Source organism: Mustela erminea, chromosome 9 (assembly GCF_009829155.1).
Source record: "Mustela erminea isolate mMusErm1 chromosome 9, mMusErm1.Pri, whole genome shotgun sequence".
Classification (NCBI taxonomy): Eukaryota; Metazoa; Chordata; class Mammalia; order Carnivora; family Mustelidae; genus Mustela; species Mustela erminea.
Genome location: NC_045622.1, coordinates 38,384,774 through 38,402,488, shown reverse-complemented (window position 1 = coordinate 38,402,488; position 17,715 = coordinate 38,384,774). Strand labels below are relative to the sequence as shown.

General features: G+C 41.3%; 1 protein-coding gene across 1 annotated transcript in view; it reads right to left on the bottom strand.

Moving 5' to 3' along the window:
- The window catches only part of SLC36A4 (solute carrier family 36 member 4), a 54,773-nt gene extending 38,343 nt beyond the window's left edge, over window positions 1–16,430 (bottom strand). The window contains exon 1 of the mRNA XM_032357682.1: window positions 16,234–16,430. Within this exon, the coding sequence (XP_032213573.1) occupies window positions 16,234–16,285 (52 nt within the window). The 5' untranslated portion in view covers window positions 16,286–16,430. The remainder of the gene's footprint in view (window positions 1–16,233) is intronic.
- Between the last annotated feature and the right edge of the window lie 1,285 nt (window positions 16,431–17,715).

Below are 17,715 nucleotides of genomic sequence, written 5' to 3'. Positions count from 1 at the left end.
CAAGATTTATGATGACATTAGTCATCACTGTCTGCCTTGTTCTAATAAAATTCACTAAACTCAAATTTATTGAGATGACTGATACGCATTAGCAAGGTTTGAAATATAGATTTTAAAGAAGTGGAAGACTGTTCCATTCAAATACAATAAACCTGTGAACCAGAGAACTGGGGTAACTATCACTGACTGACACGGAATTTTTACAAACTTTTTATTTTGCAATAATTTAAAATTTACATTAAATTTTCAAGAGTACCAAAAAACTCCTATACACCCTTTACAGACTTACCGATTTTTAACATTCTGCCATGTTTGCCTTTTCTCTCTCAACTGTGTATCACTTTTTCTGAACTATCTGAGTAGGTTACACGTATAACACCACTTTACCCCACAGTCAGCACTTTCTCTCTAAGAACAGGAAGTTCTTGAACGTTCACATCACAGCCAACACTCAGTTTGATGTTGATGCAGTATGGTTACCTACATTCTGTATTCTAACTTCATCAATTGTACCAACGAAGTTCTCTCAGTAATTGTTTTCACCGCAGGATCATGTATTGGATTTAGCTGACTTATTCTACTGGTGACTTTTGCCATTATGTCTTTTATGATGTCCTTAATCCTCCTTTTTTTCCTTCCTTAATCTTTTACTATCCTTGTTTGTCAGGTTTGTCAGACAGTCTCTGGGGGCACTGGGTGGCAGTTGGTTAAGTGTCCAACTCTTGATTCCAGCTCAGGTCTTGATCTCAGGGTCAGGAGATCAAGCCCCACTCTGGGCTCCATACTCAGCAGGGAGTCTGTTTGGAGATTGAGATTCCCTCCCTTTCCCTCGCCGCCCCCCCCCCGCCCCCACAAAACAAAATAAATCAATCTTTCTAAAAAATGGTATCCTCTGTGGGACTAGAGGATATTATGCTTAGCGAAATGAGTCAATCAGAGAAAGACAACTATCATATGATCTCCCTGATATGAGGAAGTGGAGATGCAATGTGGGAGAGTTGGGGGGTAGGAAAAGAAAAATGAAAGAAGGTGGGATTGGGAGGGAGACAAACCATAAAAGACTCAATCTCAAAAAACAGACTGAAGGTTGCCAGAGGGGAGGAGGGACGGGAGAGGGTGGGTGGGGATATGGACACTGGGGAGGGTATGTGCGATGATGAGTGCTGTGAAATGTGTAAACCTGGTGATTCACAGACCTGTACCCCTGGGGCTAACAATACATTATATGTCTATTAAAAAAAAAATTAATTTAAGATTTAAATAAATAAATAAATAAGCAAAAATAAACTTTGAAAAATGGTATCATCTGAATTCTACCTATTACCTATACAATAATTAATGGTCTTATTCTACTTTTGTCATTTATTTATTTATTTATTTCCCAGAAAACCACACTGCTCCCCCCACCCCCACATATGCCTTTCTTCTATTCTCTCACTTCTGTGAGAGAACAACAACTTTTGTTGTTGTGTTCTTTCTATTTTGGCGACATATATGATGCTTTACACACTGCTGCTCCAATCATGTCCCCACCCATGTCTTAAATTTACATCTACCATCAGTATATTAAATGCCTGTTATCAGTCCTCTGTCAAAGTGTTCTCATTCTTTGGCTGGAAGAAGCCCATTCTCTTGTGGACTGTTCCTCACAATGACCTGGAGGATTTGATGAAATACAAACTGATGTACCTCACCCCAAAGGCTCTGATTCAGCAGGCCTGCAGGGGGCCTGAGAAGATGCATTTCTAAGTTCCTGCGTGATTCTGATGTTGCTGGTCTGGGAACCACACTTTGAGAACCACTGTGCTAGTAGATCCTTGAGGATGCGCTTGCGGCACAGCATTCCCTAAGTTCTCGAACACTTTAAATTGTTTTTCTATAGCCCTGCTACGATGGACAGCTAGATATAACACCTTTGACTCACACTCTCTATCCTTGAGTTTCTTGAAAATGCTATTCCACTCTTGGCTTGCTGTATAAGCTACTTTTGAGAAGTCTAATGCCAAACCAATTTTTTTAGCCATTACATACTGTGTTCTTTGCTTGAGATCCTGAGGAATTTCTCTTTGACTTTAAGATCTAATGGTTTTACCATGATACGTCCTGGGCTTAAGCATTCTGAGTCAATTTTCCCAGGGATCAGTGGGCCTTTTTAATATATAGATTTAGGTTTTCTCTTATTTCTAGAAATTCTTCTTGGATTATGGCTTTGACTATTTATTTAGTTCAAATATTGTTTTTCTTCTTTAGAGCTTCCAATTGTATGTCAGATCTCCTCTGCCCACCTTCCACTTCAAACACTTTCTGACCCTTTTAAAGTCTGCCTTTACCTCATTTAAATTCTCCTTCGAAATTAAATGAATCTTATTAAACTTTCATTTCAATACATTTTCCCTTGGACACCTTGTACCTTATTATTTACTTATGATTTTGCCTACCGCTAGGCAGTTCATGGACAGGGATCCTAATTTGAGAGTAGTGCCTTCTGTTGGCATAGGAATGATGCCGACTTACTGGGGTTACAGGGAGCAACTGGTGTATCTCTAGTTCTCTTCGTTTCTGCAGGATATTCACTTCCCTACTCACCCTCCACCCCCTGCCCCTTACTTCCTTCTTTCTTTTCACCTCCAAGTATTAGAGGGACATCTCAACTGCTCCTTTTATGTCCTCCTCCAGAAGCAATGTTTTGCCGAGGCTGCTGTGTGACTACACGTCCTAATGCCCTCTTCTCTCTTCCAGAGATTGTAAACAACTCTCTTTAAAGAGTTCTTGCAGCAGCAGCAGCAGGAACTCTGAAATTTGCTATTTTTTTTTTCTACATATAATGTGAGGTTTGTGGTAGCTTTGTCTCCTACTAATGCTAAAAGAACAACTTCATGAATGGTTTACTTGTGCTTCTTTTTGAATTAACAGGTTCTGGGGGAAGGACACGTGAAGAAATTAGGATTTAGGTAGCCTCCATTATCCCGGTACTAACTGGAACACATGACAGCATTTTTTCATAAAAGTAATGTTATTCTTTGAGATACCAGAAGATCCTTTAGCTTTGTATTATATATTTTTGTAATGCATTTTGAAATCAGGAAGTATGATCAGCTTTATCAAGATTGTTTTGGGTATTTGGGGCCTTTTGTAATCAAAACAGTATCACATTGGCATAAAGATAGACATACAAACCAATGAAGCAGCACAGAGAGCCCAGAAATCAATCTTTATGGTCAACTGATCTTTGACAAGGGTGCCAGGAATGCACAACTGAAAAAAGTCTCCTCAACAAATGGTCCTAGGAAAACTGAATATCCACATGCACAAGAATGAAAGTGAGTATTTATCTCATACCATACATAAAAATCAACTCAAAATGTATTAAAGACTTGGATACTTGAGAAAGCTTCAGATGTTGGTTTTGGCAATGATTTCATGGATATGACACCAAAAGCACAGGCAACAAAAGCAAAAATAGGCAAGTGGGAGTACAATAAACTAAAAAGCTTCTGCACACCAAAGAAAGCAATCAACATAGTGAAAAGCCAACCTACAGAATGGGAGAGAATATTTGCAAACTATATATTTGATAAAGGATTAATTTCTAAAATATATATGAAACTCCTACAACCCAAGAGCAAAAAAAAAAAAAAAAAGACCAAAAAACAAAACAAAACAAAAAAACCCTAGAGAACCAATTAATAAATTATCTAAAGATTTGAACTGATATATTTCTCCCAAGAAGACATACAAATCCTCAACAGGTTTATGAAAAGATGTTCAATTTCACTAATCATCAAGGAAATGCAAATTAAAACCACAATAAAATACCACTTCATACTTAGGGTGGTCATTGTGAAAAAACAGGTCAACAAGTAATGGTGAGCAAGTGGCAAAACAGGAACGCCTGCACACAGGTAGTAGGAATGCAAAATATTGTGGCTATGAAGGAAAACAGTACAGAGATTCCTCAAAAATCTAAAAACAGAAGAACCTATGACCCGCAGTCCCACTTCTGAATATTCATCCAAAACTACTGAAATCAGGAACTTGAAGAGAGGCTAGTACTTCCATGCTTAGTTTAGTGCTAGTCACAAGGACCAGCACGTAGAAACAATGGGCACTGACAGATAAATGGATAAAGAAAGTAGAGGTCTACTTACAATGGAATATTATATAGTCTTCAAAAAAAATTCTGCAATATGCAACAACATGGATGAACCTTAAAGACATTAGGCTAAATGAAACAGGCTAGTCACAGAAGTTCAAATACCATGATTCCACCTATATGAGGATCTAAAATAGTCAAACTCATAGAAGCAAAGATTAGTGTGGTGGTTGCCAGTGGGGAGGGGAGAACAGGGAGCTGCTAATCAACATGTGTACAATTCCAGGCATGCAAGGTGAGTAAGTTCTAGAGAGTGGACAGACAACATTGTGCCGATGGATGACAACACGGTACAGTACACTTAGTATCTGTTAAGAGGCCTAGATCTCATGTTAAGTGTTCATACGACAATTTAAAAAATAAACCGCTGGGGAAAAATATGCTTGAAAATAGTCTATGCTTAAGTCATTTAAATATTCTTCCTCTAGGGCCACCCAGATGGCTCAGTTGGTTAAGCATCTGACTCTTAATTAAAGCTAGATCATGATCTCAAGGTCCTGGCATCAAGCCTCACATCAGGTCTGCACTCAGAAGCAACTGTACTTGAGATTCTCTCTTCCTTTTCCTCTGCTCCTTCCCCAATCACTCTCACACTCTCTAAAATAAATAAAGAAATCTCTTAAAAATATATATTCTTCTTCTAATAATGTTACTAATATGTGTGAAGTAAAATCCAATGAATTATCAAAAACTCCAAATGCCCGGAGTATAAATTAATGAGTATTTTCTAGAATTCAAATTCCCCAACTTCATCTTTGGGTAGTTTTTCTAACCCTCTGACCTGCCGGACATTGTGGGATTTCAAAGTGGTTCAGTCTAAACCTGCACACAGTGAAAATTAAGTGATTCTCAGTATTAGGGAGCTATGTCACATTTATTCCAGTGTTTTTTAGTATTACAAATTAAGGTCATCTTTGGTTTGAACAGATTCTTATCATTTTCTGTTATGCTCTGTACAAAGAAAATTGATACTTTATCTTGTAAAACCACTAGGGCTGCCTAACAAGGTACTTCAAAGTGGGTAGCTTAAAGAACTGAAATTTATTATCTAATAGCTTTGGAGGCTAAAAGTCCAAAATGAAGATGTTGGTATGGTTGGTTCCTTCTGAGGGCTGGAAGAGAAGGATCAATTCCAGGCTTTTCTCCTTGGTTAGAGATGGCCGTCTTCAAGTTCATAGGGCATTCTCCCAGCACGCGTGTCTGTGTCTTAACTTCCCCTTATTATAAAGACACAAGTCATACTGGATTAGTGTCCCACCCCACTCCAGTGTGGCCTTATCTTAACTATTTACATCTACAATGATCCTACTGTCAAATAAGGTCACTTAAGGACTGAAGAGTAGGACTTCAATACGAATTTAATTGATAACAATCATCATTATTTGTTACATCATCTTTAAATAGAATCGTGTTAATATTCTCACTCCAAATTTCATTTCATTGCCCTTGCTGACTCTTGAGTTCATTTGCATTTTTATTCATTCAGTTATTCAAATTGTCAGTTATTTGAACTAATTTCTTTCTGCCAGAGGCTGTACAGTATGTTTTGTGTATACTAAGCGCACTATTTAAGTTCTCCATAAAGACAGTTAGCACTACCAACATCTCAAAAACTGAACAATCTGTTATTTGAAGCATACTTCCCAAGAAGTACTGACTTGCAATGGCAAGTCAGGAAAAATGTTTTCTCGCAACTTAAAAAAATATGAACTCTGAAGGATAAGTTTACTTTTAATGTCATCACCAGATAATTTATTTGTCATATCTTTTAGTTAAGCCTGAATTTCTAGAAGTGTTAAAATAATCTATAGTACTAGTTCTACTAGTTCCATAATTCACAGAATCAAGTTTGTTTGTTGTTGTTGTTTTAAGATTTTATTTATTTATTTGACAGACATGAGATCACAAGTAGGCAGAGAGGAAGGGAAGCAGGGTCCCCACCGAGCAGAGAGCCCGATGCGGGGCTCGATCCCAGGACCCTGGGACCACGACCTGAGCAGACCTGAGCAGACCTGAGCAGAGGCCCCAACCCACTGAGACACCCAGGTGCCCCAGAATCAAGTTTTTAAAATGGGATTATAAGGTGTCCTCAAATTCCCAACTAAAAGTTGGCTGGGCTCCCAGTCACTCTTAACAAATTTACACTGAGTAGCAACTGTCTTATTTAATTTTAACAGTGTAAATGCCTTATGGTTTAAACTTTTCCTCACTTCTTAAATTCATTATTTCCCAACTTTATGTGGTCTAGGAAACATTAAATATGACTTACTTGAAAAGTAACTTTTATTTCTTTGGTCTAAATCCATTTGTCTCACCTTTCACCTTTAAAGCCTTAATAAAATTTAATAATTCCAGGAAGCTTCTTGAACTACAACAATGAGATTAAAGAGTCAATTTTTTAAAAGTTGAAACTATTTGAAATAAAAATAATTCTTAACAATGTTAGGAATTTAAGAAGTACACATTTATAAACTGTTTCGAATAGACCATTAAAGCATTGTGAAACATTATTAGCTAAGTTCTAAGTATATGCTTAAACGTATTTTTAAAAACTACATTTAAAAAAAAACTCTGTAAGTTTTTCTCTGCGACTTCACCTATATTATTTAGTTGACATTACATACTAAGAAATACACATCTGTTAAACGAAGTAAACTAAGAGTAGGTGAAGAAATTGGGTTTTAGGCCTGATTACATTAACTTGAATGATATAAAATAGTTACTGACTCTAAAGAATACATTCAAAGACACCTAACTACAAGTACTTGAGAAAGTGATACACTTACATACCCAAGAAGTTGCATCTTTAAATGACAAGAGCCCACTGAGGCCTGGATTTCTGAGGCTGAGATTTATTAATAAATAGAGTCTCAGCCAGTCACTTAGGACTTTCAGAAGCACCAGGTAATACTTCAAAAAAATAAAAAATAAGAAATTGTATTTTTGTTCCAAAGTTTAGCATACAGTATAGGAAAATGCAGTAATACTGTCTTCTTATATTTAACTCTTGAATTCTTTGCAAGAGGTTTTAACACTGGCATAAGCCATGAGAATGAGTGGAGCATATGCACCTGCTTGGTTATCTTCAGAGTTACTGAATGCATATGTAGATGGCAGAAGATCAGCTGGAAAGCTTGAAAAGATTTTCTGAACCGTGCTAGGGACTCTGGACTTGATCTCAGAGGCTGTGAAAAGCCAGAGAAAGAATTCAAGGGGAAGCGGTCAGATGTGCATTTGGGTAGCATCACCTTGGCAGCAGTGTCAGCAACAACTGGAAAAACGGCAGGACTGGTCTCAGCAAGGCCAGTCAGCACACAGTGCAGGCAAGAGACCGGTGAGGGCATGAATTAAGCTAGCTTGGTTGAAGAGAAGAGAATGGTTATTCAGAGGAGAGACACAACAAAACTAGTTAACCAACTAGACGTGGAAGATAACGGAACAGAGGATGCTTCCTAGGTGACCGCAGTGGAGAAAACGGAATGGATGCTAATGTCCCTGAGAAAAGAAACACAGGGAGACAGTGTCATGTGGTCCACAGCCCTGATCTCAAATTTAGAAGCCTGAGCTGAATCCCAATCCTACCAGCACTAGTTCTGGGAATCTAAGCTAGTCTGGTGACTTTAGTTCTGCCATAAGGAATGATTTCTCTTCCCTTTGTGGCCTTTTTTCTCTTGCTTCAGGCCTTCACATATGCTGTTCCCTCCTGAATCATACTCTATTTTCCCGTTCCCTGTTCTTCCCATCCAATTTTGTCTAACCACTTAGTCTAACTATTCCTTGCTCATCTTTCAGGTCTCAGTTTAGACACCACCACCTCCCAGTAGCCTCCCTCACCCCAAGCCTGGCTCAGGTCTCTCCTGTGGGTGTTCCCACAGCACCCTACAACCCTCCTGTAATACACTGTATTGTAATGGCCCATTCTATTTGTCTGCATTCTCCATGAAGTGACAGCAGTGATGTCCGACTTGTGTGCTAGTGTACCCTCGACATCTGGAATGCAGGAGATGAGGGACAAATAAATGCATAAAAGAGAAAGCAGCATGTTAAGGAGGAAATACGAGTTGAATTTTTAAATCATGTAAACTGAAATTATATCCTGAATGAGCAGTCAGGAACAGGGTCTAGAAGTAAGAAGAAAACCTGGGGCTAAATATAAAGATTTGAGAATTACATCAGAAGGTAGTTAAGAAATAACTGGGATCAAAAGGCAGGATGACGTCACTCAGAGATTGTATGGAGAACAGAACTGAACACCGAATAATAGAGATCCACTAACATTTTAAATTCAAGTAAAAAGTTGGCAAAAGCAACTGAAAAGGAATGATCAAAGGCTGCACTGAGTTTGGTACAAGAGATATTCAAAATAGTAAGCAAAAGATTAAAATTTTCAAATCAGTCTTGTCAAGATCCGCAACCCTTTCCAGTGAGCAGCTTCTAGCTCAGGGTCAAGGAAGGCACCCCCACCCACCATGTCCTTCCCTGGCTTACTGCACACTGTGGTATCACTGTTACCCTCTCTGATCTTATCTCCTACTACTCTTCCCACCGCTCATTCCTCTGAACTCCAGGTCAGAGAGGTAGAGGGGGGGACAGGGGGTAGAACCGTGTCCCTCATCGCTCCTGTACCCATTCCACTGCAGAAAACCAGAAAGATGTGTATGTGGAAGCCGTCAGCAGGATGTTTTAGACTGAATGTTTGCGTCCCCCTAAAATTCATTCATTAAAACCCCATCCCCCAATAGGATAGTATTGGGGGATAGGGCCTTTGGCATGTAATGAGGGTTAGATAAAATCCTAACATGTCCTTCTAAGAAGAGGACACTTCTTAGCACGTGAGGACACAGCAAGAACATCGCCATCGGTAAACCAGGAAGAGGGCTCTCACCAGGAACTGAATCAGCAGGCATTTGCTCTTGGACTTCCTCCTCCCTCAGAGCCCTGAAAAAGAAATGTCTGTGGTTTCAGTCACCCAACTGAAGGTATTTTGTTCTAAAAGCCTGAGCTGAGTAAGACAAGGGAGTTGCCTTTCTTGGCACAATAAACTCTGAAGGCCTTGCCTTTGGGTCTGCTAGAGAAGAGAGTGGTGGTGAGCACAAGGACGGCTTTGGGCATGTGAGCACCGCCGGGGGAGCACAGAGCAGGGGCCATGCAGAGGCGCGAGCACGGCTCGCTCAAGAGGCTCCACGAATGGAATGACATGGCCTCTCCCCAACATCTACTGCCAGGAGCCCCCATCACAGAAGGCCAGTGCCTCCTGATGGAACATACTCACGCAAGAGGGTGCCATCCTTTCCAGTTCAGTTTCACAAGTATTAACACCTATGTGTCAGGCATTCAAAGATGCTGGGAAAAAAGCAATTCCTACAACTAAGAGAAATTCTTAACCTCATGGAGCTCAAATTCTAGTAATGGAAGAGACAGTTAAGTGAGTAAATAGGGAGCATGCTAGTGTTCGATACTCAGAAGGAAACTAGGGACTGGGAGGGAGAGCCCGTAGTTTCAGTTAGGACAGTCATATTAGCTCTCCTGGAGAAAGAAGGATTTTAAAGAAGACCCGAAGATCTGGTAAATATTGTGGATATCTAGGGGAAGAGCAATTAGGCAGTGGGAACAACAAAGGCAGAGAAGCTCCAAGGGTGTAGAGAGCCCAGCCCAGTGTGTTTAAGTAGGAAGGAGTCCAGAGTAATCAGAGAGGAGAGGACGAGGAGGAGGAAGGCGTGAGGTTAGAGAAGACAGATGGCACACCACTTTGCAGACCATTCCGAGTGATAGGAAAGCCACCTACAGCAGTGTTGTACAACAGAAACATCATGTGAGCTGGAAATAACTTTTTCTAATATTTACATTTAAAAAAAAAGGGAAAAGCAGCAGGTTAAATTAATTTAATAACAGATCTTATGCAACTCAATAAATCAAAGTATTATCATTTCAAAATGCAGTCAACATAAAAAATTACTAACCAGAATTTTACATTCTACTTTTCACAGTAAGTCTTGGAAATCCCGTGTGCATTACAGTTACAGCAGATTTTAATTTGGACAAACCACATTTCAAATGCACACAGGGCTAAGGACGATGGCACTGGACAACACAGCAATAGAGAGTTCTGTGCAGAGGAGTGATACGATCTGATTTGTATTTTAACCAGGGCCTACCTTCTCATGTGTAAAATGGGAGTAGTAACTTCTACCTCACAGGGGTTTTATAGTAATGAAATGAGGTTATATTCAGGAAGCATAGAGCCTAATCCTTGGGATGTAAGTCTTTAATAAATACTAGTTTTCTTCCTCTTCCTACACAAAGAGAGTTTTTTGGGTTTTTTTTTTAAGATTTTTTTAAAAGACAGAGATTACAAGTAGGCAGAAAGGCAGGCAGAGAGAGGAGAAAACAGGCTCCCTGCTGAGCAGAGAGCCCAAGTGGGGCTCAATCCCAGGACCCTAGGATCATGACCCAAGCCGAAGGCAGAGGCTTTAACCCACTGAGCCACCCAGGCACCTCATTTTTTAAGATTTTTTAATTTATCTGAGAGACAGAGAGAGCACACAAGCAGTGGGGAGGGGCAGAAGGAGAGAGAGGGGCAAACTCCCCGCTCAGCAGGGAGCCCAATGTAGAACTTGATCCCAGGACCCTGAGATCATGACAGAGCCAAAGGCAGAGGCTTAACCTACTGAGCCACCCAGGTACCCTGAGAGATTATTTTTTCTTAAAGATTTATTTATTTATTTTTACTTGAGAGATAGTGCATGCATATGCAGGGGGTTCAGGAAGAAGGGGCAGAGGGAAAGAGAATCTCAAGCAGACTCTGCTCAGTACAGAGCTCAATCTCAGGACCCTAAGATCAAGACTTGAGCTGAAACCAAGAGTCAGATGCTTAACCAACTGTGTCACCCAGGTGCTCCCACAATGATATATCATAAGCAAATTATGCTGTATAGGATTTTAACTGTTGACAAGAAATTGTCAGTGATTAATAATTCTGAGCATTTATGAACCTACAAACTGCTATAATAGGCAAAATTTGAGTAGGCAAAATGTGTTACACCAGCCAGAAGGAAACACAGACTGGGAAAGACACAAACACTTAAAAACTTAACATGGTAAAACCTTTAACAAAATTAAGAAGGTTTGGAATAAAAATCTGAACACTTATGCAACATAATTAAAAGTTACAAAATACAATTTACAATACACACAAAGTCTACTATTTGTCCATGTCTTGCTGTAATTTTTCGCTTAGTACTTAGTACTGAACCGGCAGTTCTAAAAAGTGCTATGTGATCACTACAGGTAAGAATTAATAATGAATGCCTTATATGATAAAACACTATTAAGCAACAGAAACCAAACCACCAAACCACCTAAACACAGTTATTTCTATTCTATTTCTATTCTATTTTCTATGGAAAAATTACAGATAAATAAGAGACACTAGCTTAATTTAATATTATATACCATACATGATATAACATATATACACATTATTGTGGCATAGAACTGGAACATTCTTAGGTTAGACAGTACTTGTTTCATCTCTTCTACTGCCTGCCCAGACAACTGTCTCAACCTCAATCTCCTAACCCAAAATCAACCTAAATTTTTATTTGTAGTTAGAATTAAAGAAAACCACGTTAATTCAGCAACAGGTCTTGAAATCTTAAAAATGTTTATCTTTTCACCTACTAATTCCACTTCTGACAAGCCAGTATATAGAAAAAAAGAATTTCTGCACAAAGATGTCGATTGAAACATCATAAATGTTGAAAATTTGGAAACAACCAAAATGTGCAGCAATTAGGAAATTGCAAAATTAACTACAGACCTCCACTTTATAAAGTATTACAGTGACACTAAATTATAGTTTTGAAGTCTGAGTAAAACAGGGAAAAGTATATCATACTGAGTGTGAAAAAGCTGGAAGGGGTGCCTGGGTGGTTCAGTGAGTTAAGCCTCTGCCTTCAGCTCAGGTCATGGTCTCAGGGTCCTGGGATTGAACCCCACATCTGGCTCTCTGCTCAGCAGGGAGCCTGCCTCCCCACCACCCTCTGCCTGCCTCTCTGCCTACATGTGATCTCTCTGTCAAATAAATAAATACAATCTTTTAAAAAAAAAAAAAAGAAAGTGCTAGATAACCACAGTATTAATTCAATGATGTTTTAAAAAGTCAATTTAAAATGGAAGCAAGGAAATATACCAAAAATGGGAATAAGGGGTGCATGGCAAGATTTTATTTATTTATTTGACAGACAGAGATCACAAGTAGGCAGAGAGGCAGGCAGGCAGAGAGAGGGAAGCTGGCTCCCTTCTGAGCAGAGAGCCCGATGCGGGGCTCCATCCCAGGACCCTGAGATCATGAGCTGAGCTGAAGGCAGAGGCTTAACCCACTGAGCCATCCAGGCGCCCAAGCACGGGCTTCTTAATTTCAGCTCAGGTCATGATCTCAAGGACATCAGTGTGAGCCTGTGTCAAGCTTACACTCAGTGCCCAGCTGACTTGAAATTCTCTCCCTCTCCTTCTGCCCTCCCCCCTGTTCTCTCTCACTTTCTCTAAAATAAACAATTTTTTTTTTTAATGGGAATAAGTTAAGAAGGATGGAGATGGGCAAAGAGATCATGAGTACTTTTTACTGTCTTTCTCTGGCTAATCCAAAAAACAAAAAAAGCAATAAACATTTACTTTTATTATAGCAAAATAAAGGAAATCACTTCTATTTTGACAATGGACAAATTAAAAGTAGAAAAGTTTTTTGTTAATACAACATAATGTAGCTATCTAAATCTATAAACTACTACATATATAAGATAGAAACAGTAACTATTTTATTCATTTCTGAAAAACATGCACAGCAAGAAACTTCCAGAGGTCCCCACTGCCTATGAAATAAAGTATAGTTCTTATGCTATACAAGTAACATTTGTATAGCTTAAGGAAACCTGTATCTTAACATTTCTACCAGTGCCTTTTACATACATGCCCAATTTTTAAAAAATCTTTTTTAAATTAAATAATATTTGGTCACTGTAGAAGATATATATATATATATATGCGCAACATTTCTGAAATTAAAATTACCTCACCACCCAGAAATAACCACTGGTAACATTTTAGAATATACACAAATACACCCACCTCCTGTACATTATCATTCAGTCCCATGGCTTTAAATACTATCTACATGCTGATGACTTACAAATTTGTATCTCTAGACCAGACCTTTCACTAACTCAAGAAATCAATCCCACTGCTCACTCAACACCTGTTTGAGTGTCCTCAAACATGGCAGCTGGCCTTCCCTCCAAGTGAGGGATCCAAAAGGGAGCAAGGCACAATGTCTTTTAGGATCTGGCTTTGAAGTCACACATTATCATGTCCACCATAATCTATCCAATAGTAGCAAATTACTAAATCCAATCAACACTCCAAGGGAAGAAAATCAAGTTCTTCCTTTGGATGAGACAAATATCAAAAACTCTGTAGACATTCTACAAAACCACCGTAACATCTGAGTTGGTGACAAATTCATTCTTCTGGATACTCAGGTCCCTGGAGTCATCTTTGTTTCCTGTTTCAACAACCTTTCCCAATCTGTTAGGAAATCATGTTGGTTCTACTTTTAAGTATATCCAGAGTCTAACCATTTCTCTCCACTCCCACTGCTACAAGCATACTTCAGTGAGGAACACGTGCATTTCTTTCTTGCATTTCAGAAATGCCCATCTGCTGCTACTTCCGCCCCTTACAGTCTATTCTTCCCACAGCAGCAGTGTAATCTTTTTAGAATTCAAGTCAGATCATGTCATTTCTCTGCCGAAACCCTGCACTGGCTCCCCATTCTCTCAGAATAACAGCCAAAGTCTTTACACAACCCTGAAAACCTGACATAACCTGACCACATCACCATCTTGATCATCCCACTTCAGCCATCTTAGCCTCTGTGCTATTTGTCTTTATTCAGCCATTCGTTCTACCTGGAATGTCTTTCCCCAGATATCCACCTGACTAGTTTCCTCAGCTCTTCCAAGTCTTTACACAAACCTCACCTCTTCAATACGATCCATTCTGTCCATTTCATAAAATACAGTAACTGTCCAGCCTCCACCCTGACTCTGACTTCTCTTACTCTGTCCTTTTCTCTACAGCACTTTTCACTTAACATAATATATAATTAGTTGATTATTGTCTTTACTCTTCATTGTCTGTGTCTTCTTACTAGAATACAACCCCACAAGAACAGGAATCTTGATCTGTGTTGTTCACAGATGTATCCCAAGTGCCTAAAACAGCGTCTGGCACATAAGAGAAGCTTGTTGAATATGTGTTGAATGAACAGACATAACTTTTAAGAAATAACTTGGAACCTTTCTCAGTTAATAAAAACATATATGGTAAACATCCTCCCACACTACTTTTTTTTCTTTTTTAAAGATTTTATTTATTTATTTGACAGAGAGAGATCACAAGTAGGCAGAGACGCAGGCAGAGAGAGAGGGGGAAGCAGGCTCCCTGCTGAGCAGAGAGCCCAATGCAGGGCTCGATCCCAGGACCCTGAGATCACGACCTGAGCCGAAGGCAGCGGCTTAACCCACTGAGCCACCCAGGCGCCCCCTCCCACACTACTTTTAATGTCTATTCAGCACATGACCATACGGCTCTATCACAATTCACCCATCTTCCTTTAACTGGACAGTTAGATAGTTACTATATTTTCTCAACTACAAAGAATGTGGTGAACATCTCTCAAGATTAAGTATCTGTTACCTGACTTACTACCTTCGGAAATACTTCTGTAAGTAAAATTGCTGGGTCAAAGGATATGTGCCTTTTTAAGGATAAAGACACTACACTGCTCTTACCAGTAACGCAGGAGAATGCACATTTCTCCACATCCTAAGATGCGTTTTTAATGAATTTCAAACAGTCAGATAAACCTGGGTTCATATCTGGGTTCTGCTATTAATTAACTTAAAATTACCATAATGGGGATAATAATAGCATCTACCTCACCCAATTGTGTTAAAGATTAAAAGAAACAATGCATATGTAAAGCACTTAGCTGGCTGCTTGACACACAGTACGCAATCAATAAAATGCTAAGTTTATTTCTACCCTTATTACGATTTGAAAGAAATTACCTGCAGAGTGCCCTGCCCATTATTACGGGAACGCCAACCTATTAGTCACTATAATGAAGTGTTGCTTTAAAAAGCTCAACTTTTAAAAAACCATTTAATCACTCAGGACCGATTTCAAAATATTCCTAAATAGAATGCATATCTCTGGCTGGGGAAAGGACAGTACTGCCCTGACCCTTGCTTTTGTTTCCCTGCTGAGGGCAGGAAACCATAAACAAGCTTTTGCATTCCCAGGGGCCAGGAAGATAAGACCAGATAAGCCCGCAGGACGGCAGGAAAACAAACTTCGGCAAGTGAGGTAGCTACAGGTATCTCCCGTCCGATCCGGTCCGCACGTCGCGCTCGCCACTTCGGAGGTGGCATAGGGTAAATGAAGGATTCACCCAGGACTCAGGATGGGGCTGCGGCGTGTGAAAGCCGTCAAGCACCCCTGGAGAAAACAGTGAGAGTCACAGCGCAGACTCTCGCTTGCCTTTGCATACACAACGCACCCCAGCCCCCAACACACACACACTCGCGCGCGCGCGCGCCCATCTGATGCCCTTTGTAGGCCCCTCTCGTCACCGGCCCAGCTCCCCAGTCAGCGGGTTCCTGCGCGGGTGCGGTCCCCAGGTCGGTCACCTCCCCAGCCTCAATTCACCCCCTGTTCGGGGAGGTTTGCTCGGCTGGGTTTTTATTCCAAACCCGTGCCCGACCCACGACCCCAAGAGCCCCGACCAGAAACACCCAGTGGCCCCGGGAAGGCCACCCGCCACTGTCGGGGTCCGGCGACCAGCCGCTCGGCGCCGGATGCGGCCCGGCCACGCGCAGGGGGAGGGGCGGCGGCGGCCCGGCGCCAGCAGCAGCCTCCCCGGCCGAGGCCGAGCGCCTGCCCGGAGTCCCGGGCGCATCCCGCGGGCACGCGTCCCCGCGGCCCCGCGGCCCCGCGTCCGGGCCGCACGCAGCACCCACCGAGCTCCTCGCGCCCCGCCGCCTCGGCCGCCGCCGGCGCCGCCGCTTCCATCTCGCCGGGGTCTCCAGGACGCCGTCGCCCCGGAGCGCGCTCCCCCGCCGCTGCGTGGCCCGCGACAGGCGGAGGCCTTCCCAGCCGAGCGGGACCCACGCCCAGCGCCCGCCTCCCGGCCCCGGGCTCCCCACCCGCGCGGCGAGGAGCATGCGCAGTGACGCGGCCCGGCCCGCCGCGGTGCTGGGGCGCGAAGGGCCCCCCTGGGGCTCGCGGGGCGCTGCGGGCGAGCCGCATTGGGGAGGGAGACCCGACTGACGGAAGGCGGGGCGGAGCGGGGTGGGATAACCGGAGAGAAGGGGCGCTGCGGAGATCTCCGGGATGGGAGCTTAGAGCTGGCGGGAATCCAGGCCTCTTATTCCCTGGAGGACTTTAAAGATGACCTCGAACTTAAATTTGAGGAGCCCATCTACTTGCAAGGCTTTAGCATTCTGTATGGTACCTGGGAGAACGCAGTGTTAGGAGACTGTCCCCTCTCCGTGTTGGAGTTCGGGCTGTTCCTTAGTTATCCATCTTCCGGTGCCCCTTTATAGAAGAGATGCAGGATGCACTCCCATTTAGGATTTAATTTAATCAAATAGTTTCACTTCAAGGATTTTTCAGTGCCCTTCAAAAATACTTGACATTCACTCGGGGCTGAAAAAAAATTAAGATTAAGAATTATACTGATGTGCTGTCAAATATTCTTAAGCACTATACATAATTCTGATGACAATCCTGTGAGATAATTCTAGTATTTATATCCATTTTTCAGATGAGGGAACTAAAGGCACACAAAGCTAAGTAACTTGCCCAAGGACGGTGAACTAATAAATGGCAAAGAGGAAATTCTAACTGCAGCCAGAGAAAGGGCTCTCAACCAATACACAAAGCTGACCTCGCAGGTGTGTACCAGTTCATTTTGATGAATCAATAGATGAAGCAAGCTTTGGGTTTGAAAGGAAAATATTTTAATTTCGAAAATGCTTTCAATTTTTTTTTCATTTCATTGTTCTTTAAAGTCAGACAAACTTTTTCTATCGGTCTGTTCCATTTCCGTGGGGTCTTTTGGGAAAGTCTTTTGCAGGGGGTGGGGGGGCATCTAATTTCTAAGAACACTGCTGTAAGTACATGGTGACAGTGTTAAATGTTTAAAATTTTAATATTAAAAAGGTACACAGTTACATAATATCCAATTTCTCCTCCTTGCTGCATCCTTTGTAGGTTTTACTAGTGATAGCGATGATTTGCCACAAACATTTGTTTTCCTTCACATCAACCCCAATCACTCACACACATACACATGCAAACCCCAAAGAGAGGTTTGATTTGAAATGTCCCTGACAAGTAACACAGATGAAGGCAGAGAAATAAGAATTCTATTCTAGATCATGGCTAGAGGAATAGTCCCTAAACGGCATTGATGAAGGACTAGGTTAGAGATGAGTGGA